Here is a 21,449-nt window from a genome sequence, read left to right as displayed (position 1 = left end):
GAACTGAGCTTAGAAAAAACTTGCTCTAGGTCAGTGGGTTACTAAGGTGACATCGAAGCCCTGATCCTTTGAACCCCAAAGCCCGTGTTTCTGATCCTCTTATCGTTTTCAGTGAGAAGCATACTCATGAGGACAAATTCATTCTCATAAAATATTGAGTATCTGCCCCCCAACAAAAGTCCAGTCTGACTCATCTTCCACTTACAAGAAATAAAATTGAAAGGAGGTCTTGAAAACCACCATGGGAGTGTCCCTTCTCCTGTAGATGTGACACATGGTTGTATTTTACTGTTTTTAAGGGAACGATCTTAAAATTAATCTAGCAGATTAATTGATATGAAAAAAATGTATCTTTGAGCTAAAAACCTGCCACCTCCAGTTGGTTAATCTGTTAATCTCAGCAATGCCTCAGTGATCCCACTCTTTTCTAAGACACGTCCCTTTGGATAGAAGTCATAACATCTTGGTGGCAACCTAGTCTCCCAAAGGTTGCCAGTGGGAAGTAGTTTCCAGGTCCTCAGTATCCAGGCTACCCTTCCTCTCCGCCTGCCCTTTCCATCCCCATGCTGGGTGACGTCAAGCACCAAGCTCAGCATACAAAAGTCTTCTGGGCTCCCTGAAGGCTGTGGTGTTGGCATTTGGGAGCCCCTGGGTGGTACAGGCAGTTAACACGTTCGGCTGCTAACCGAAAGGTTGAAGGTTTGAGTGCACCCAGAGGTGCCTTGGAAGAAAGACCGGGTGATCTACTTCTGAGAAACAGCCATTGAAAACCCCCTGGAGCACAGTTCTACCCTGACAAACATGGAGTCACCATGAGTCAGAGTTAACTCCATGGTGGCTGATTTAGTGGCACTTTGCCGTCGTTCTATTTTGGTACTCTGCCGCTTCCAACAATTGGGAGATGGAAACTGACCCTGTTAATCTATTGGTGCATAACAATCTACCCCCAAACTTAGTGTCTTCAAACAGGAATCTCTTATCAGGTCATGATTGTGTGGGTCAACAATTTAGGCTGCGTTTAACTGGGTGAGTCTTCTGCCACTTCTTGTCTGCCTTAGTCATGTGACTGTGGTCAGCTGGTAGGTGGCCAGCCCTGGTGGTCCTGGATCCTTCCTCACATTTGGCAGTGGAGGGGGGGCTTTGGCTAGGGTGACAGGCGTAACTGGGCACCATGTCTCTCATCCTTCAGCAGGCCAGCTCGGGCTTCCTCCATGTGGTGGGCGGGTTCCAGCGATAGCCAGAAAAGACAAGCCTCAGTGCCCAAGCCCATCTCTGGCTTTTGGGTGAATGAGCCTAGATGCTTTTCCAGTGTGTGGATTTAGGAAATTTTATAGCCTCCTACATCAGCGGCTTTAAACTGTTTTTGGCTGCTACTAACTAACACACAAATTATAGCCGTGACCCAGTATGCTTAGCACACCTGGAAACAAATGTTTCACATTCTTCTCCTCTTCTATTTTCTTCTGTGTTTCATTATTTCAGTGTGCTTCAGAGCCCTCTGTTTGAGAAACACTGTCCTAGACAGTAATCCAGCTTCCCGTTCTTGTTATTATAGCCGGAGTGCATCCCCGGGGCTCACATGTCTTTACAAAACTGTATCGTTACTTGGATTGTCTCTACCCGGTTATTCCAGTGCTGAAGGAAGGAGATGATTTGTGTGGGTTATAGGTAAAAGCCAAGCATGTTTCCCTAGCCCTGAGGAAGGAGAGCTTAATGGCCCTAATGCCGGTATTCTGGACAGAAGAATCCCCAGGGTGAAATGAGCAATTCACGGAGCCACTCTCACTGGAAATATACACAAGCATCTAAACCCCTACTGCCTAAGATTAGATTCAACCTTCTCTCTTATAACTTGGGTCTCTGAAGTGAGCCCTTCTGTCCCTCTCATCCTGTGGTAGGAAGAGCCTTGTGTAGACTGGCCTGCTTGGTTCTCACCCTGTGGGTTATCTGTTGAAGTTCTGTATGTGTAGATACATTGTAAACTGTGAAGTGCTGTATAAGTGTTAGTAGGGATTATGGCTACGTTGATATTGTCACTTACAGTTAGGATCACCACGCATTCACATTTACCTGGGACAGTTCAAGTTTATGCATGTTGTCCAGGCTGATTATTAAAAGTGCCCCCTTTACTCTCTAAGGAGCCCTAGTGATGCAGTGGTTAAGAGCTCGGTTGCACACCAAGAGGTTGACGGTTTGAATCCACCAGCCGCTCCTTGGAAACTCTGTGGGGCAGCTCTGCTCTGTCTTATAGGGTCGCTTTGAGTTGGAACCAACTTGACGGTAATGGGTTTGGGTTTTGGGTTTTACTCTCTAAGAAGCCCTGGTTTTGCAGTGGTTAAGAGCTCGGTTGCTAACCAAGAGGTCCACAGTTGGAATCCACCAGCAGCTCCTTGGAAACCCTATGAGGCAGTTCTGCTATCTTATAGAGTCGCTATGGGTCAGAACTGACTCAGTGGCGAAGGGTTTTGATTTTATTCTATAAAGGATCTTGTTTCAAACAATAAATTGTACAGCCACCCTGCTTATAATGACCTCCTGTGATTTTGGGTCATCTGATCCTTATCTCCAGGACCAAGACCAACCATGATTGCAAGTGGGTGTTGTCTCACCTGCTGACTGGTGGTGGTTTCATGCAGCTCTGGGTTGTGAAGGGTTCGGAGGAAGAAAGTGACTTTGGCAGAAAAATGTGCTGGGATCTATGATGGTGAGGTAGAGATTGGGGTGCAGACGGGCAACATCTGTGCAAATTAGCAATTGCTGCTTAGACTAAGATAACCCTACCAAGTAGAACCTATGTGTGAGGCCCCACCTGATGCAGCCAGACCGTGCTTAGCCTCAGCCCACAGCTCCACAGGCAGCGGATTCAGAAATAAGGACTAACCCTGAGCCCTTACCATACATAGGCTCTGCATTCTAAGTACTTTAATGTAATATCTCACTCAGTCTTCACAACATAAGGGGTTGTCGTCATCCTTACTTTATAGACGAGGAGTCTGAAGCGTAGAGAGTTACTTTGTGTTCCAAGTTGTACAGCTACTACGTGGTGGTGTAGTCTGAAGGTGAGACTGAGCTTAGTCCATAGCATTTGGGAGCCCCTAGGTGGTGCAGGCGGTTAACACGTGCCCACCTGCCCATGCTTCCATCTACCCACCCATCTACTCACCCACTGGTCCACCCACTCACTGATCCACCCCTGCATTCATCTGCCCACCCACTCACTACTCGTCCACTCCTCCATCCATTAGTTCACTTTTTTTTTTTTTTTAACTTTTTAGAACATCCACATGGGCCAAGATTACATCTGTGAAAAGTCCCCTTCCCAGCCCATTATAAATCCTGGCCCACGACCATCCACAGGTGACTGCTGTGATTAGTTTCTTGTGTGATATTCCAGAAATTCTTTATACTTAAATAATCCATATATGGAGTCTTATTCTTCCTTTTCATTTTTCACATAAGATATAATATTACAGTCTGTAGAACTTCCTGCAGTGATGGAAGTGTTTTATATCTGTAGTGTTTAAATACACTTGCCATTAGTCACATGTGGCTGTTGTGACTAAAATTTTAATTGTATTTAAATTTTAGCTAGTTAAAATTTAAATATATGTGGCTGGTGTCTAAAGACTGAAGAAGAATTGATGCCTTTGAATTATGGTGTTGGTGAAGAATATTGAATATACCATGGACTGCCAGAAGAACGAACAAGTCTGTTTTGGAAGAAGTATAGCCAGAGTGGTCCTTGGAAGCGAGGATGGTGAGGCTTTGTCTCACGTACTTTGGACATGTTATCAGGAGGAAGCAGTCCCTGCAGTGAGACATCATGCTTAGTGAAATAGTGGGTCAGTAAAAGAGGAAGACCTTCAACAAGGTGGATTGACGCAATGGCTGCAACAATGGGCTCAAGCGTAACAACAATTGTGAGGATGGCACAGGACCGGGCAGTGTTTCATTCTGTTGTATATAGGGTCGCTATGAAGTGGAACCCACCCGATGGTACCTAACAACAACAACGGTGGCTACCATATTGAACAGTGAAAGCTGTCCTCACTGCTTTTCACCTTGTTTTTTTATTTAACAGAGTGTCTTGATCTTTATCTGTACACAGAGAATTTCATTCTTCTTTATGATTGTCTAGTATTCTGGGGTCTAGCTATGTCTTTGTTTAAGCAGTACCCTTTTGATGGACATTTGGGTGTTTCTGTTCTTGCATTGGAAACTCTGGTGGTGTAGTGGTTAAGAGCTATGGCTGCTCACCAAGAGGTCAGCAGTTCGAATCTGCCAGGCACTCCTTGGAAACTCTACGGGGCAGTTCTGCTCTGTCCTGTAGGGCTGCTATGAGTCGGAATCAACTCGATGGTGATGGTTTTTTTTTTTTTTTAATTCCTTTTCTGTTAACAGTTCCGAGGTAAAAAACCTAATACTTATCCATATGCAAATGTGTCCGTAGAAGCCAGGTTCTTAATGGTGCTTGAAAATGATTGTCATGATTTCTTACTTCTTTTTTCACTTTGTAATAAACAGATACTAGGAAGGTGGAAAGGCGGCCTGGTGGCACGCTGGCTAAGCATTTAGCTGCTAACCAGAAGGTCAGCGGTTCAAACCCACCAGCTGCTCTGCGAGGGGAAAAAGCCGTGGCAGTCGGCTTCCCTAAAGATTAAAAAAAAACACTAGATTACAGCCTTGGAAACCCTATGGGGCAGTTCTGCTCTGTCCTGTAGGGTCGATCTGAGTTGGAATTGATTTGACGGCAGCAGGAGAAAGAAGGTGGTTCTCAGGTGGGAGGCAGGTTTAGAGGGGAAAGAAACATGAGTAATAGAAGTGGCTTGTTTCCTGTGGAATACCCAGCACTCTAGAGTAGCTTTCAGATTTGAAAGCTGAGGTTTTACTTGAGACCTTGATGGGTATTTGAAGACAGTTTCCAGCAATTCTCTAGGGAACGGCCGATTTCAGTTGTCGTGTCGACAGAGAGCAGGCGCAGGTGTTAGAATTTGCACTGTGTGGCTCCGTTGTTACTAGACCAGCTTGCAGGATGTGTTTATCCAAAAAGCTTGGGCTGGAAAGTAGAACATGCTGGTTTGAAGCAGTGGGGACAGGTTGATTCTCAGCATCGCTGCCTAGGGTGGCAGGTCCTTAGAAGTGATTTACGAGACCACAGCTTCGACATTGTCCGAGACCCTGTAGGTTGGTCTTCTGAGGTCTCCTGCTACCTCTGCCTTTGAGTGTGATACGAATTCATCTCTGACTGTCCGTCCATTGGGAGAATGTTCTTCCTGGTGTGTGTGATTGACAGCATGACGAGTAGGTAACGGATAGGTTTTTTTTTAACAGGCTAATAAGGTTGTGGGAGCCCTGGTGGTGCAGTGGTTAAGTGCTAAAGGTGCTACCAAAAGGTCGGCAGTTCGAATCTGCCAGGCGCTCCTTGGAAACTCTATGGGGCAGTTCTACTCTGTCCTATAGGGTCGCTATGAGTCAGAATCAACTCGGTGGCAAATGAGTTTTTTTTTTGTTTGTTTTAATAGGGTTGTAGCCCACTCCACCCTGCTCCTACTTGCCTGCTCTGTGTAAACTTGAAAATAAGTATTGCCTAAAATGAGTTCCAGAGCCCTAATGGCGCAGTGGTTAGATGCTTGGCTGTTAACTGAAAGGTTGCAGTTCTAACCTGTCCCCTGCTCCGAGGGAAAAAGATGTAGCAATCTGGTCATATAAATACTTACAGCCTTGGAAACTCTATGGGGCAGTTCTGCTCTGTCCTGTAGGGTCGCTATGAGTCAGAATTGACTCAACGGCAAGGAATCGGTTGTTTTAAAATGAGTTCTAGGGATTTTTGTGTTTCAGCTGTCTCTACTAGCTTCTGTTTTCCAGGTGGCCTTGGGACCTGCTGAAACTTGTCTGTTTTAGAGTTGGTATCTTGTTAAAATATTTTAAAAGATGGGAAAGAGTTATAATTTGGTTTAAAAAAAAAATCAAAGGAAATAATACGTGTCTCTTTTGGAAAATACTGAAAAATGTAAAGTAACAGTCGCTTGTACTCCCGCCAGGAAAGTGATGCTTGCAGTCAGTAGTTGTTTGTTAACCACCTACTACGTCAGCCAATCTCCACCTTTAATGTGTGCGTGAAATTTCCCCAAGGACCTTGTTAAACTGCAAATTCCCATTCAGCAGTTCTGGGGTAAAGCCTGGTTCTCCATTTGAGTAGAGAGAGTTGGGGATCACAGACCAGGTACTATGGTACATATTGTGTGCTTTCTCGCAATCTTTTTTCTATGATTGTATTTTTTAAATTCTTCGCCAGCAGACCCTGGAGAAGGACATCATCCTTGGTCAAGTTGGGTCTGTGAAAAAGAGGAAGACCCACAACAAGATGGATTGACAGTGACTGCAACAATGGGCTCAAGTATGGCAACAATTGTGAGGATGGTGCAGGACCAGGCAGTGTTTCATCCTCTTGTACATAGGGTTGCTATGAGTCGGAACCAACTTCACGGCCCCTAACAATAACAACATTTTTTTTAATTGCATATGATCACATGAGATGTAGAATTGTGCTTTCCGATTTATTTAATTAATTAATTAATTAATTAATTAAATGTAACATTCTACCCCAAGCATCTTCCGGTGCAGTTTGAATGTTGATAGACAGGCAAGCTTTTTTCATCTCCCTCTCCTTTCCTTTTAGTGAAGTTTGTTCACGTTGATTTTGTTCCTCTGTAGTTTCTTCCTTTTATCTCAAGCTTAGAGAGCTTCCCTATTCAGAGATCAAATAAGCGTTCACCAAGTTGAATCTTTTTAAAAGACTTCGTTTTTTTATTTTGCATGTAATACCCTGGCATTTGATTATACTTTAAAAGCCCTTTGACTGCAAAGAATTACCCAAAATGTTAACAGTGATTTTTCCTGGGGGGTGGGATGATTCATAATTTTTTTCTTCTTTAGTGTATTGCTTTTATGAGTGGGGAGGAAAAAGTAGACTATATTATTTAAACTGAAAGTGACCGCCTTGTTGCCCCGGAACCACAGCTTGAAATAACAAGCACTTATTATTGCTTACGGTACCTAAGAGGTGCAAACGCGTCCGCGCGCGACTACTAACCTGAAGGTTGGTGGTTCGAACGCGCCAGCAGTGCCTTGGAAGAAAGTCCTGGCAGTCTGCTTCTGTAAAGACTGTTGTTGTTGTTAGTTGCCATCGAGTCAGTCCCGACTCAGTACCACCAAGAAGAAGAGATGGGCGCGAAGCACGTCCTTTGGACCTGGGATCCCTGTGCTGAGAACCTCCTAGAACTAGGAGACACAAAAAGAGCTGTAACATCGAGAAAGGGCCACATGACCCAGAGACCTACATCATCCTGGGACCAGAAGAACTAGATGGTGCCCGGCCACAGTCGATGACTGCCCTTACAGGGAGCACAACAGGGAACCCCTGAGGGAGCAGGAGAGCAGTGGGATGCAGACCCCGAATTCTCATAAAAAGACCAGACTTAATGGTCTGATTGAGACTAGAGGAATCCCGGCGGTCATGGTCCCCAAACCTTCTCTTGGCCCAGGACAGGAACCATCCCCGAAGACAACTCATCAGACATGGAAGGGACTGGACAGTGGGTAGGAGAGAGATGCTGATGAAGAGTGAGCTATTTATATCAGGTGGACACTTGAGATTGTGTTGGCATCTCTTGTCTGGAGGGGGGATGGGAGGATAGAGAGAGAGGGAAGCTGGCAAAATTGTCACGAAAGGAGAGACTGAAAGGGCTGACTCAATGGGGGAGAGCAAGTGGGAGTACGGACTAAGATGTAAATAAACTTATATGTGACAGACTGATTGGATTTGTAAACGTTCACTTGAAGCTTAATAATTAAGTTAATTAAAAAAAAAAAGAGAGAGCTGTAACATCGGAGACAAGGCAAGACAGTGAGAAGCAGCAGCAGCAGATCCAGGAGATGAGACAGCGCAGGAGTTGACCCATGGATCAAGAGAGAGCTGAGTGCCTTAAGGCAGGAAGCTTCCTAGTGGAGCGGGGTGCCTCTGGGTACTTACCAACAGAGCTAAAGAGCTACGTAACACTTGCCCAGGCAGGGCGGAAGTAGGGGCAGAGTGGCTCAGGGCTAGAGAGAGGCCTGCCTGTGGACATGGCTGACGAGGCAGTTCTGATCGACACGGACCTTCCTCCAGAGCCAACAGAGAAAGGCTTCCTCAGGAGCTGGTGTCCTGAATTCAGACTTCTAGCCTCCTGAACTGTGAGAGAATACATTTCTCTTTGTTAAAACCATCCACTTCTGGTGTTTCTATTGTAGCAGCACGAGATAACTAAGGCAGAATTTTTTCCTCTGTGGCTTCTTCCTTTGATTTTAAGCTTAGAGAGCTTCCCTATCCAGAGATCAAACAAACATTCACCAAGTTGAGTCTGTTTTTAAAATGCTTCATTTTTTATTTTGCATCTAATACTGTGGGGGGTTTTGAGGCTGCGACCTTTTGGAAGCGGATCGCCAGGCCTATCTTCCAAGGCATTTCTGGGTGGATTTGAACCACCAGCCTTTCAGCTAGTAGTTAGCACCACCTAGGGACTCCTTCCATAGAGATTACAGCCGAAAATACCTTGTGGTGCATTTCTACTTTGTAACACATTGGGTTGCCATGAGTCAGAATCAACTCAATACCAATGGTTTTTTTTGTTTTTTTTTTTTTTGGTATTATTGCGTATCAGCAAGGTGGTTCTTGGCTGGGCTGGGCTCATGGACGTGTCTTCAGTTAGCTGAGTGTTGGGTGGGAAGCTGGGCTGATCCTACGGGACTCTTGTGTGTTTGGAAGTTGGCTGACTGGCCCAGGCTGGCCTCAGCTGGGACAACTGGGCTCTCTTTCCTCCGCTTGGCCTCTTATCCCCCAGCAGGCTAGCCCAGGCTTGTTCACATGCTCTCTGGGCAGGACTCCAAAATAAAGAGCAGAAGCACACAAGATCTTTTGAGGCCTAGGCTTGAAACTGGCTCAGTGTTGCTTCTGCCACCTTCTGTTGGCCACAGCAAGTCCCCAAGCCAGCCCAGATCCAGGTAGTGGGGAAATAGACTCTTCTTGATGGGGGAAGCTGCAGAGTCACATTGCAGAGGGGCTGGCTGTAGGCAGGGGTGGAGAATTGGGTCATTTTTGTAACCACTTCTCAAATTTGGGAACTTGGTTAAGAAGCCACAGTTGTTGACAAGGAAGCCTAGGCACCCGTCAGATGAGACTAGGAGGTTCCACGGTCCCTGGAGTTCGGACCTTGCACCGCTCTAATTCTCTTGCCCTTGGTGTTATGATTTCTGCTTTTGTCTTCCCCCTTTTCAGCTGTGTACAAGTGCTGCTCTCGCTCTTCCCAGCCTTCATTTAGGAAACCCTTTTGCTTCTCAGGGAAACCCTGGTGGCGTAGTGGTTAAGTGCTACAGCTGCTAACCAAAAGGTCAGCAGTTTGAATCCACCAGGCACTCCTTGGAAACTATTCTATTTCTATTCTGTCTATTCCGTTCTATTCTGTCCTGTACGGTTGTTATGAGTCAGAATCGACTCCGTGGAAGTGGTTGTGGTTTGCGTTTCAGCAGGGGTAGGGTTCTCTTTGGTACCATTCCCGTGTCATCTGCTTTTACCGTGGCTAGCGTCTGTCCTTCATTGTGGTTCTGCCAAAAGAGGGTAGAGCTTGGGAGACCTGGTCTAGATTGCAGTTGGATCCTTTGCAGTAAAGCCCACCCCAGTGCCCCCTCCCAAATGCATGTCTCACTATTTCCCCCACTCTTATTGTCCCAAGACTTGTGAATGCTTTTTAATCTGTTTATCTGTCTGAAAGGTTGGTAAACTTTTGAGTGCACAGGAATTCCCAGCATCTAGTCCAGTGCTTGACACACGTTGTTGAGTCGATTCTGAGTCCTCTCTACCCGCGTAACAGAGTAGAACTGCCCTATAGAGTTTTCTAGGCTGAAATCTTTACGGGAACAGATCCCCAGGTTTTTCGACTGTGGAGCCACTGGTAAGTTCAAACCACCAACCTTTTGGTTACCAGCCAACTGTTTAACCGTTGCACTACCAGGGCTCTTTTCTTACATAGTAGGTGCTTAGAAATATGTGATGACTGAGATAAATGAGTGAATGAGTGATTGAAGTTATTGATGAAACCAGGGAGGAGGCAGAGTGGAGTCCTGATGTGAGTAAACGATGTAACTGGACTTTCCCTTACTGATTTTTATTTTTATCCTACCATTTTAAGCCCCACCAAACCACAACATGGTCTGGTGGGCTTAGTTTTCAACACTTGAAATTTTGCTTTGGGAGGTCTTAGCTGATTTCAGCAGACATTCAGATTTCCTCTTGTGGCCAATGCTTGGCTTCCCAAAAGGGGAGAAGCAAGGCAGGGGAGAGGCACGTGTATCCCGGTAGGGTCATGGGGAGGGGTCTTTTAGCTCTGATTTCCTTTTTTTAATTTTACTTATTTTGTTGTTGTTGAGCAAAACATACACCAGCTCAACAGTTTCTACACGTACCATTTAGTGGCATTGATCACATTCTGTGAGTTGTGCAACCATCCTCACCCTCCGTTTCTGAATTGTTCCTCCTCCATTAACACAAGTTCACTGCCCTCTAAGGTTCCTGTCCAATCTTTCATGTTGTCAGTTTAATCCCATATAGATTGTTCTTCAAAGAGCTTAATGCTCAAGGTAACATTTTTTTTACTAGTTAAGCTAAAATATTATTTGGTTTTTAAGACGACTTCAGGGGATTTTTTTTTTTTTTTTTTTGATGATTTGTTCTGTTTGACCTTGTGTACAGTGCTCAGTACCAGGGAATGCTGGGAGCCCTGGCTGTCTTCTCCCTATGAGTAGGCAAGTGGCTGTTTCCAAGATTAGTATAGAGGTGATAATGACGGTGAGGCAATTCCTGGCCTCTTTTCTATGGTGTCAGGAGGAGAATTGGATTTATGGGTATTTAGCTAATAAACTGTCCTGCGGGTGTAGAATACGAATTTCACAAGCATTATGGCTTTTATGACTTGAATTGTGTCCCCTCAAAATATGTGTCATCTTGGGTAGGCCATGATTCTCAGTGTTGTGTGGTTGCCCTCCATTTTGTCTTCTGATGGAATTTTCCTGTGTGTTGTAAATCCTAATCTCTGCCTGTAGTTAATGGGACAAGATCGGGTTATGTTAAAGAGGATTGGGGTGGGATGCCCTTACTCTCAGGTCACAGCCTTGATCCAGTGTAGGGGGAGTTTCCCTGAGGTGTGGCCTGCATCATCACCTTTTATCTTAGAGGAGATAAAAGGCGAGAGAAGCAAGCAGTGAGAAAGGGACCTCATATGGCCTAGAAAGAAGCACCAGGAGCGGAGTACATCCTTTGGACCCGGGGTCCCTACACTGAGAAGCCCCTAGTCCAGAGGAAGATTGATGACAAGGTCCTTCCCCCAGAACCAGTAGAGCTGATGCCCTGAATTTGGACTTGTAGCTTCCTAGACTGTGAGAGAATAAACTTCTCTTTGTTAAAGCCATCCACTCGTGGTATTTCTGTTACAGCAGCACTAGATGACTACTACAGGTAAAGCCATATAGCCTTGATATGCAGAGCTATTCTTTCGTGAGAGAGGATGGTATCAGCGTTTTATGTCACCGTGCAAGCAGTGGTTCTCAACCGTGGCTGTATATCGGAGTCACTGGAGAAACTGTGTCACCAGGTTGTGCAGATGGTTAATGTGCTTGGCTGCTAACTGGTGGGTTGAGGCCACCCAGAGACTTCTTGGAAGAAAGGCCTGGCAATCTGCTTCTGAAAAAATCAGCCTTTGAAAACCCTATGGAATGCAGTTCTACTCTGACACACATGGGGTCTCCATGAATCAGAGTCAACTTGATGAGTTGGCAGCTGGTTTAACTGGGGAGCTCTGAAATCTGCTGCTACCTGACCCCGTCCTAGAGAGGCTGATATAATTGGCTTGGGGTGCAGCCTGGGACTCAGTAATTCTAATGTGAAGGATCCCTGGGTGGCGCAGATGGTTAAGTGCTCGACTGCTAACCAGAAGGTTGGCAGTCTGAGCCTACCCAGCAGTTCTGTGGGAGGAAAAACCCAGTGATGTGCTCCTAATAAGATTGCGGCCTAGGAAACCCTACAGGGCAGTTCTGCTTTGTCACACGGGGTTGCTTTGAGTTGGAATCGGCTACACAGCACGCAATAACAATGACAGATTCTAACGTGCAGCTGAAGTTGACAACCCCTGGTTTAGTTTATCCATTCTATCTCAAAACCCATTGCCATTGAGTCAATTCCGACTCATAGCGACCCCTAGGACAGAGTAGAAGCACCCCATAAGGTTTCCAAAGTGTGGCTGGTGGATTCGAACTATTGACCTTTTGGTTAGTGGCTGATCTCTTAACCACTGTGAGGAAAATAATTGTGCTGTGTTAGATTTATTTGAATCTCTGTATCTGGAGCACAAAAGGTTTATATGGTGGACAAGTTAGGATTGAGTTGGAGTAACTGAGGTGGACCGGGCAGTGAGGAGAATGTCTCTGGTACCTTCCTCTGCATCAGTGTGTTTTCCCGCTTCCTTACAGTTAGCACCCCCTACGCCATCCCACCAGGTTGTGTTGAGAATAATTGTTAGAAAAAATTACCAGAGGAGCCCAGGTGGTGCAGTGGTTAAGAGCTCGGCTACTAACCAAAAAAGTCAGCAGTTTGAACCCACCAGCTGCTCCTTGGAAACCCTCTGAGGCAGTTCTGCTCTGTCCTGTAGGGTCGCTATGAATCAGAATCAGCTTGATGGCAGTGGGTTTGGTTTTCTTTGCCACGTTTTTTCATCTGTTTTTTATAACAGGGAGGTTGTCTAAGAAAAGCTATTTCTTAGTTCAAAGCCCTGAGGGAGATAGCTCAGCCACGGTCAGGGTCCATTCCTGGCCACTCAGCACTGCTGGGGTCCCCTGGCCCACAGTCCACTCAACAGATGCCATGGGAGAGAATTCTGTGCGAGTGGCTGTGTCCACCAACACCTCCACTGCAGTGGTGAGGGGCAGACCCACGGTAGGGTCCAAAGGACTGGTGTTAATGACCTTGGAGTTCGTTCTCCCCCAGTAGGAAGGCCAGTGGGAAACGAATTATCAGAACATGTTTGGTGAGTGGAGATGCAGAAAAAAGGGAGCTTGGGGGGTTAGAGGCCAGCTTGATGCCTGCTGGGAGGCCAGACGACTCAGGCAGCGGACCCCCACGCTCTTTCCTCTTTGCTTCTCTTCGGGAATCCACTCAGGTTCTTCTCGTCCGTTGCAGTTAATCAGAACACAGTTTATCTTACGGTAGCCACGTTTTAATCTCCTTGATGAGTTCGAAATATCACCGAGTCTCCTTGGAGGCTTAAAATCTCTAGTGTCAGGTTCAAGCTTTTAGGCAATTTCTCTTCTGCCTGGGAGAGTCTCTTCCAGAAGAGGTTGATTCTTACCAGTTTCAGGTTATTAGCTGCCATAGAGGCCCCCCGACCCATGGTGACCCCGTGTGCAATGGGATCGGACCATTGTGAGCCATAGGGTTTCCACTGGCTGACTTTTGGAAATGGATTGCCAGGCCCTTCTTCCTAGCGGGTCTCCGTCTGGGAGTTCCACTGAACTTGCAGCGTAAGCAGCGCACGAGCTTCCACGGGCAGGTAGGTGTTGGCTGCGCGTGAGGCGTGTTGGCCGGGAATCAGATCCTGGTCTACCCCGCAGAAGGCGGGAATTCCACCACTGAACCACCATCGGCCCCAACAGTTTCAAGGGTTGTTGCTTTTTGACCTTGTGCCAAATTTGGGGCCCCTCTTGATCCCAGGGGGTGGTATTCCCAGGTGAAAACAGCCCAATCAAATGGCCGGAGTCTGAGACAGCGTCACGTCTTGAGTAAACTGAGCGAGTGCGTCAGAATCAGAACCCGAGTCTTCTGAATGTTAACCTAATGCCTTTTCTGCCTGAGTGAGCTTAATTTTTTTTTTTTTTTTCCTTTTTTCTTTTCCATGGTTCCTTTTGCAGGGGCTCAGCTGTGGCAAAGATTATTGGCAATAATGTCAAGAAGCTTCAGAAGTTTGCCTCCACGGTCAAGATGTGGGTCTTTGAAGAAACGGTTAATGGGAGAAAACTGACAGACATCATAAATAATGACCACGAAAATATAAAATATCTCCCTGGACACAAGCTGCCAGAAAATGTGGTAAGACTTGGGGAGGCAAGGTGCGTCTGAAAGTTAGGCACATGGACAAGGCAGCATGGGGGACTTAGGGAAGTGGGACAGCTACTTTCTCTCCATTCCTTTCTACTGCCAAGTTGTTGGTTGGGTTGGTTGAGTTTGGCTTTCCTGACTCTGAGAATGGGCTCGGCGTTCAGAGTGCCAGTCACATGGAAGCCGGAACTAACAGCCTTGCCTTTGGCTGCTCCTGTGCCTCTGTAGTTCCCAATATACCCTCTCGCGGTGCATGCAGCTTAGATCAGCTTGCCGGGACAGCCAAAGCAACTGGTCTGCCATTAAAGTCGGGTTCAAGGCCTAAATTATAGGAGGAGATAGGGGAAAATTGGACGTTGTAAGACTGGCCATTTAAAGTTCAAGCTTATTAGGTCTAGAAGGGAAAAATATAGGTTACTAGCTGTCTTCATTCCAGTAACCTGGTGCGGAAGAAAGGAGTGAGCCTGAGGACTGAAAAGGGTTTACCCTGCTCCTTGTCTGATTGGAATTTATGGACTTCTGCTGCCGGACTCACTCGTTAGTGGTTTTCTGTAATAGTCTGTTTGCAAACCAGACAGTTGTGGCTGCTTGAGTCCTACAGCTAATCTGAGAGACTAATCTCCTTGGTTGATGAAATACCCTCAGCTACATGTATTCTTGCCCCAAACCCTGATGAGTATGCACTGTGTGTGCAAAGGCGTGGTGTAGGCAGCTGTTGACAGAGAGAAAGAAGATGGCGTTGATTCTTCCAAGGAGTCGAGCAAGGGGGACCATTGGTAAGCTGGTGAACACGTGGAAGTTTGGTGATGTGAAGCTCTTCCTCGCTAAGTATCTTTTTTCCCGAATGGGAGCATGGATTACTTTATTTCATTTGTTAAAAAAAACTAGTGTGGTAAATATATAAGTGACAAAAATATGCTGTTTCAGCATTTTTTATGTACAGTTATTTCAATGACATTAATGACATTCACCGTGCTATGCAGTCCTCAGCACTGTCCATTTCCAGATTTTTCCATCACCCTTAACAGAAGCTCGGGCTCACTGAGGATTTTATTTGGCTTCTACTTATAGTGCTTATTATTGTCAAACACTGTGCTAAGTAGTTTACATATACCAAACCCACTGCCATCAAGTTGGTTCTGACTCACAGCGACCCTATAGGACAGAGTAGAACTGCCCCATAGAATTTCCAAGAAGCGCCTGGCGGATTTGAACTGCCAACCTCTTGGTTAGCAGCTGTAGCCCTTAACCACTACGCCACCAGGGTTTCCAGCTTATATATACTGTGTATTAATCCTGCTAATAACTCTTCTAAACCCAAAACCAGACCCATTGCCGTTGAGTTGAATGACTCATAGCAACCCTATAGGACAGAGTAGCACTGCCCCAAAGGGTTTCCAGGGAGCGGCTGGCGGATTGGAACTCCTGATCTTTTGGTTAGCAGCTGAATTTTTAACCACTGTGCCGCCAGGGCTCCTCCATAACCCTATTAGGTCGATACTATTATTTTTTCTATTATTATGACGATTCCGATTCTGTAGGTGAGGAAACCAAGACTCAGAGGGGTTAACGGCTTTGCCCAAGGCCATGTAGCTAGGGGCTCGGTGGGCTCATTCCTGAACACACTCAGTCACTTCCTTCAAGAGAACGATGACTTTCTCCTCCATGTCACTGAACTAGGGCCAGCTGGCACTTCACCACAGTCGTTCTTGGTGCTGTTGGTCAGGGGAGACAAGATCTGTAGGGTTGTGAGCTTGGACGCTAAGTTGTCCGCATATCTGATGGAAGAAATAAAATAAGCAGCTGTTTCCGCTGCAGAGAAAGGCCCCTGGAGTCTAGTCCGTCCTTGGAGTAGAAAATCCTTTGGAGCCTCACTTCTCTCGTTCTTGTCAGAATTGATTGCTTCTCCCCGTCTGTAAACCACTTGCTTCCTTACGGTGTTTATCCCGGTCTGCTTTGTGCCCTTCACTTACGTACCTGCCCGCTATGCGAAGCTCCCTGCATGGTGCACACGGTTTGGGCTTGTCTGTTAAGCTAAAGGTTGGCAGTTCAAACCTACCTGGCGGTACCATGTAAGAAAGGTCTGGCGATCTGTTCGGAATACAGCCAAGAACACCCTGTGGAGCATTTCTGTTCTGTCACATGGAGCTGCCATGAGTTGGAATTGACTTGATGGCAGCGGGTTTTTTGTTGCTATGTAAACGGAAATTTTTGGATGCCGCAGATGGTTGATGCATTTGGCTGCTAACTGAAGCTTGAAAAGTGGGGTTCACCCAGAGGCACCTCAGAAGAAAGGCCTGGTGCCCTGCTTCTGGGAGATCAGCCGTTGGAAACCCCGTGGTGCACAGGTCTAGTCTTGACCCACGTGGGGCTCCATGAGTCAGAGCCGATCGGATGGCGGCGGGAACGGTGTAAAAGGCACTACTTTGTTACGCATTTTACTGATGTTATTGTGTCGAATCGGAATACTCACCCCTCGGAGAACATAGATGAGTTGCCCTTGGTGTCTAGGGTTCTAGCCGGTGGTAGAGCCAGGCCAAGGGGCCCTACCTTGCCCATGGCAACCGGACCATTTTTAAACCATGCCATGCCCATTACCTACCAAAATCGTTTCAGCGGGTAGAAATAATTTTAATGGCCCTAGACCAGATCAGACCCATTGCCATCCAGTCAATTCCGACTCTTAGCAGCCCTATAGGACAGAGTGGAACTGCCCCATAGAATTTCCAAGGAGTGGCTGGTGGATTCGAACTGCCAGCCTTTTGGTTAGCAGCGAAATGCTTAACCACTGCACCACCAGGACTCCTAACAGCCCTAAGAGATCAGATAAAAACAAGGACAGTCTTAGTATCTTTTCTTTGGATTACTGGCGTTTCTTTGTTGTTACTATGATATTGGAATGGACGGGAATGTGGGCAGGTTAATGGAGTTGGGAGAGAAATCTTCATTTCAATGATTGGAAAGCTCTCATGCTATAATATCATAGGAAAAACACAAAAGTCTGATTTCAGCTCTGTAAATAATGGTTTTAGATACTACCATAGACTCAGAGAGGCCTGGAGGAAATAGGCCAAAATACTGAGAGGGATTATTTCTGGTGCTGGGATTATGAGCAGTTTTTTTCCCTGACTTAACTTTTTTTTTTTGCTTTTTTCCAAATTTTATCCAGTGGTGCTATTTATAGGTTTATACTTACACTTATAAACAAATATAGAAAGCTTTTTTTTTTTTAATCTCAGTTGGCTGGCCATAAGGTAGCATCGTAGGAGGGTCAAGAGGTAAGTCCACAACAGTGGGATTGAGACCTTTTCTTGCCAGCTTGTGTGATTGCAGAGAAGTTGGTAATGAGAGAAAGCTTACTGAACACAGGCTGTGCAGAGTATAAACTAACCCAGGGATATAGAACACTGCTCAGGCTTGTCCTCAGAGTTTACCAGCCGTGTTTTAGGCGATCGTTATTTATTACCGTTTTTTTTTAATTAACTAGGACCACGAGCACTGCACTCCTGAAAGTCTAGACATTCAACAAGCCAAGCAGGACGCCCTGCTTCTGATTTAACTATTTACCCTTCTTGCCATTGAATGGCAAACCTTATCTTTATGAATTGTCTCTCCCAGCAAATACCAGGATCTTTAAAAGCGCATACCTGCAGAAAGGTTTTGCTAGGAGGCCCGTGAAATGCGTCAGTCTTTCCAAAGCAGCATCTTGATTTTTTTTTTTCCCCCCAGAGGAAAAGATTGGGTAGCGGCTTAGCAAGAGGTTTTATTCTGAAGGATGTGGACCACATTACAGTGGTCGCTGAGGAGATTGTGTTTTGATAGTATATAGGAGGGACAGCGTTTTTTGAATGGCTGCCAATGTCACCGTAGTGATGGAGAAACAGCCATGATGTTCGGGGAATGGACCACGTGGAAGATGCACACGGGGTTCATGTTTCACAGTCTTGTTTGAGTTAAAGCCCCAGGTATTTTGCCAGGGAAATGGGGGGACGTCTGTACATGCTCTGTGAGCCCCAAGCCTACTGTCCTATCGACCCGTCACAGTCCTTATTAACTGCAGAGCTCTTTATTTATTGAAGAAGGAAATGTAAGAGACAGGAAGAGACCCTGACCAGCTGCCAGCTTCCTTGAGAATGTTTTCAAACAAGGGACATGAGGGGTGAACTGACTTCATAAAAGTTTATGGTTTTAACCAAAGGACAAATATTGTGTGAGACCACTCCTATAAAAACTCATGAAAAGGTTTACATACAGAAAGAAACAATCTTTGATGGTTATGAGGGAGGGGAAAAAAAATAAGTTTATGAATTTTGTCTTAGTCGTCTAGTGCTGCTATAACAGAAATACCACAAGCAGATGGCTTTAATAAAGAGAAATTTATTTCTTCACAGTAAAGTAGGCTAAAAGTCCAAATTTAGGGTATCAGCCCCAGGGGAAGGCTTTCTGTCTCTGTCGGCTCTGGAGGAAGGTCCTTGTCATCAGTCTTCCCCCAGACTAGGAGCTTCTCCAGGCAGGAATCCCTGGTCCAAAGGATGTGCTCTGCTACTGGCACGGCTTTCCTGGTGGTATGAGGTTCCTTACTCTCTGCTTGTGTCCCTTTCCTTTTATCTCTTGTAGGATAAAGGGTGGTGCAGGCCACACCCCACTGCATCAGGGATGTGACCTTAGTAGGGGTGTTATAGCCCCACTCTAATCCTCTTTAACATAAAATTACAATCAGAAAATGGAGGACAACCACACAATAATGGAAGTCATGGCTTAACCAAGTGGCCACACATCTTTGGGGGACACAATCCATTTCTGAGAAGAATCTTTACCTAAGTTCCTTCACTTTGGGTACCAGGAATGCTAATTGGGGACTTTATCGGTTACTTAGGTTAAGCTACTTACGACAGAAAACCTAATATAACAGTGATTTAAACAGAAAATATGTGATTTTTTTCTTCTTCTATAAAACATGTCCATGGTTAAGGTAGCAGCACCAGGACCCCCCCTTCCTTTTTTTTTAAATAATATTTTATTGTGTTTTTGGTGAAAGTTTACACAGGAAGGTAGGCTCCTCTCTGACAATTTCCACACAAATTGATCAGTGACATTAGTTATATTTTCACAGTGTGTCAACATTCTCTTTTATTGTATTCTGGTTGTTCCATTTCCAGTACTCTGGTTTTCCTGTCTCCTTATCTTCTCATCTTTGCGTTGGATTAAATGTCGGCCTTTTGGACTCATTCAGATGTGTTTTTTGTAGAGCACCTATCTAACGGGTAATATCCTTTATGATGTGTGTCACTCTGCTTTTCTGCTGGAAGTTATCTCAGGATAGTTTTGGTTCAAGGTTTAAATGGCATCTCAGGGTTGATGGTCTCAGGGAGTCTTCTGGCTCATTGGTCACGGGTATTCTGGCCATTTTTAAGAATTTGAGTTTCGTTCTGCATTTTTCTCCCATTCTAAAAAGCACCATCTGTTGTGGTCTTGGTCAGATCGGTCAGTGGTGGTGGCCAGGCACCATCTAGTTCTTCTGGTCTCAGAGTAGTTGAGGTCATGGCTCATGTAAGTTATCAGCTTTGTAGACTTGTTTCTTCTATGTGATTTTGGTTACCTTCTTACTGTTTTGCTCCTGACAAGTAGAGACTAACAGTTGTATCTTAGATGGCTGCTCTTAAGACCCCAGATCCTGCTCACCTCGTTAGGATACAGAACATGAACCTTGTGAGCTGTTAAACCAACTGACTGAGTTGTCCCATGAGGCTATGGGCCTCAGGACCCCTTTTACATTACTCTTTTGCCCTTCTCAGTGGCTTCCTCATGGTCCAAGGTGATCGTCTGGCTTTAGCCATCTCTTCCACATTCCTTCTGGCAGAACGGGGAAGAAAGACCTTCCAGGACATTTCCCAGAAGTCACATGCAACACTTCCGTTTATATTCCTTTAGTCAGAACTTAGTCACATGCAAGGGTCGCTGGGGAATGTAGCCTTCTCTCCTGGTGGTCACTAACCCACCCTAAAATTGGGAGTTCTGTTTCTGGTGATGATGGATGACAACGAGCAGTAACAGGCTCTCAGAAGCCATGTCCTCGTGTCCTCACTAGATGTCCTCTCCCCTGCCCAGGTGTGTGTGGCAGTTTTTCCCCCCACGTTTTAAAACTCATCGTCATATTTACCTGAAGGAAGGAAAGCCTCATGATAGCTAAGTCCTTGGGTGGCACACATGGTGAAAAGCTTGACTGCTAGCCAGAAGTTCGGCAGTTTGAACCCACCCGACGGTGCCTCAGAAGACAGGTCTAGCGATCTGCTTCCCCAAGGGCACAGCCTTGAAAACCCTATGGAGCAGTTCTACTCTGCACACATGCGGTTGCCGTGAGTTGGAAATGACTTAATGGCAACTAACAACAACAATTGAATGCTTAGGAGGTGCCAGGCACTGACTGTTCTATATCATTGATTACTCACAGCAGCTTTATTTTATTAGCCGGGGGCCAAGCACTCTTAAAGGGGTTATCCAAGGAGAGTTTAGTGATGGGACTCTATGCAAAGGTGTGGGCAGGGTTGAAAGTCCCTGGTAGTGCACATGGTTTGCTCTTGGCTTCTAATCGAAAGGTTGGTGGTTTGAATCCACCCAGTGGAGCCTTGGAAGAAAGGCCTGGTGATTTACTTCGTTAGATACAGCCATGGTTTCTGCTGTGAAACGTATGGTGTCCCCATGAGTCGGAACCAACTCAGTGGCAATGGGCTTGGTTTGGGTTTTTTATAGGCAAGGTTGAGGGAGTCAGCAGGGGCTGGAGAAGTAACCAGAGATTAACAGCAGCTGAAAGCCATTGCCACGGCTGAAAGGACCAGGGGACAGAATGGTGGGGCCAACCCAGTCTGAGGCTGAAGACGTGGAAGAGGGGTTGCCTGACAGGTATCACTAGATTGAAGCCAAACCAGGACCTCGATAAGCGTGGGCAGGAGTGGGCCAGAGAGGCTGATAAATACCTGACCTCCTTCTCCTCCCACTCTCTGATCTCAGCTGAAGCCAATGAGAACCCATTGTGCCAGGGAACCTGGGGAAACGTTTATGCTGAGCAGCCCTGGAGGCACAGAGCGGGGCAGAAAAGGGAGAAAATGGAATGAGGGGAGGGGGAGCAACAGAGAACAGCCCACGCGGTGTCATTAGGAGTCTCTTTTAGAAATGAGGAAACTGAAGCAAGGAGAGGGTAAGTCATTGCCCAGGTCGCACCAGTGGTAAGTGACAAGAGGAACCCTCCTGGCTTCAGACCCCAGCGTTCTGAATG

At 46.0% G+C, this 21,449-nt stretch overlaps 1 protein-coding gene across 4 annotated transcripts in view; it reads left to right on the top strand.

Moving 5' to 3' along the window:
* GPD1L (glycerol-3-phosphate dehydrogenase 1 like) overlaps window positions 1-21,449 on the top strand; it is a 56,942-nt gene that overhangs the window by 6,046 nt on the left and 29,447 nt on the right. For 2 of the 4 annotated variants that reach the window (XM_049871195.1, XM_049871194.1), the window contains exon 2: window positions 13,990-14,167. In XM_049871195.1, coding sequence (XP_049727152.1) covers window positions 13,990-14,167 — 178 coding nt within the window. Of the gene's footprint in view, window positions 1-7,074; window positions 8,233-10,844; window positions 13,632-13,989; window positions 14,168-21,449 lie in introns of those variants that run through there. The other 2 variants (XM_049871197.1, XM_049871196.1) reach the window with 2 other exon arrangements.

This window comes from Elephas maximus, chromosome 27 (assembly GCF_024166365.1).
Source record: "Elephas maximus indicus isolate mEleMax1 chromosome 27, mEleMax1 primary haplotype, whole genome shotgun sequence".
NCBI lineage: Eukaryota > Metazoa > Chordata > Mammalia > Proboscidea > Elephantidae > Elephas > Elephas maximus.
Note: the sequence above shows the minus strand (reverse complement) of the source record. Positions and strands in the feature narration are given on the sequence as shown.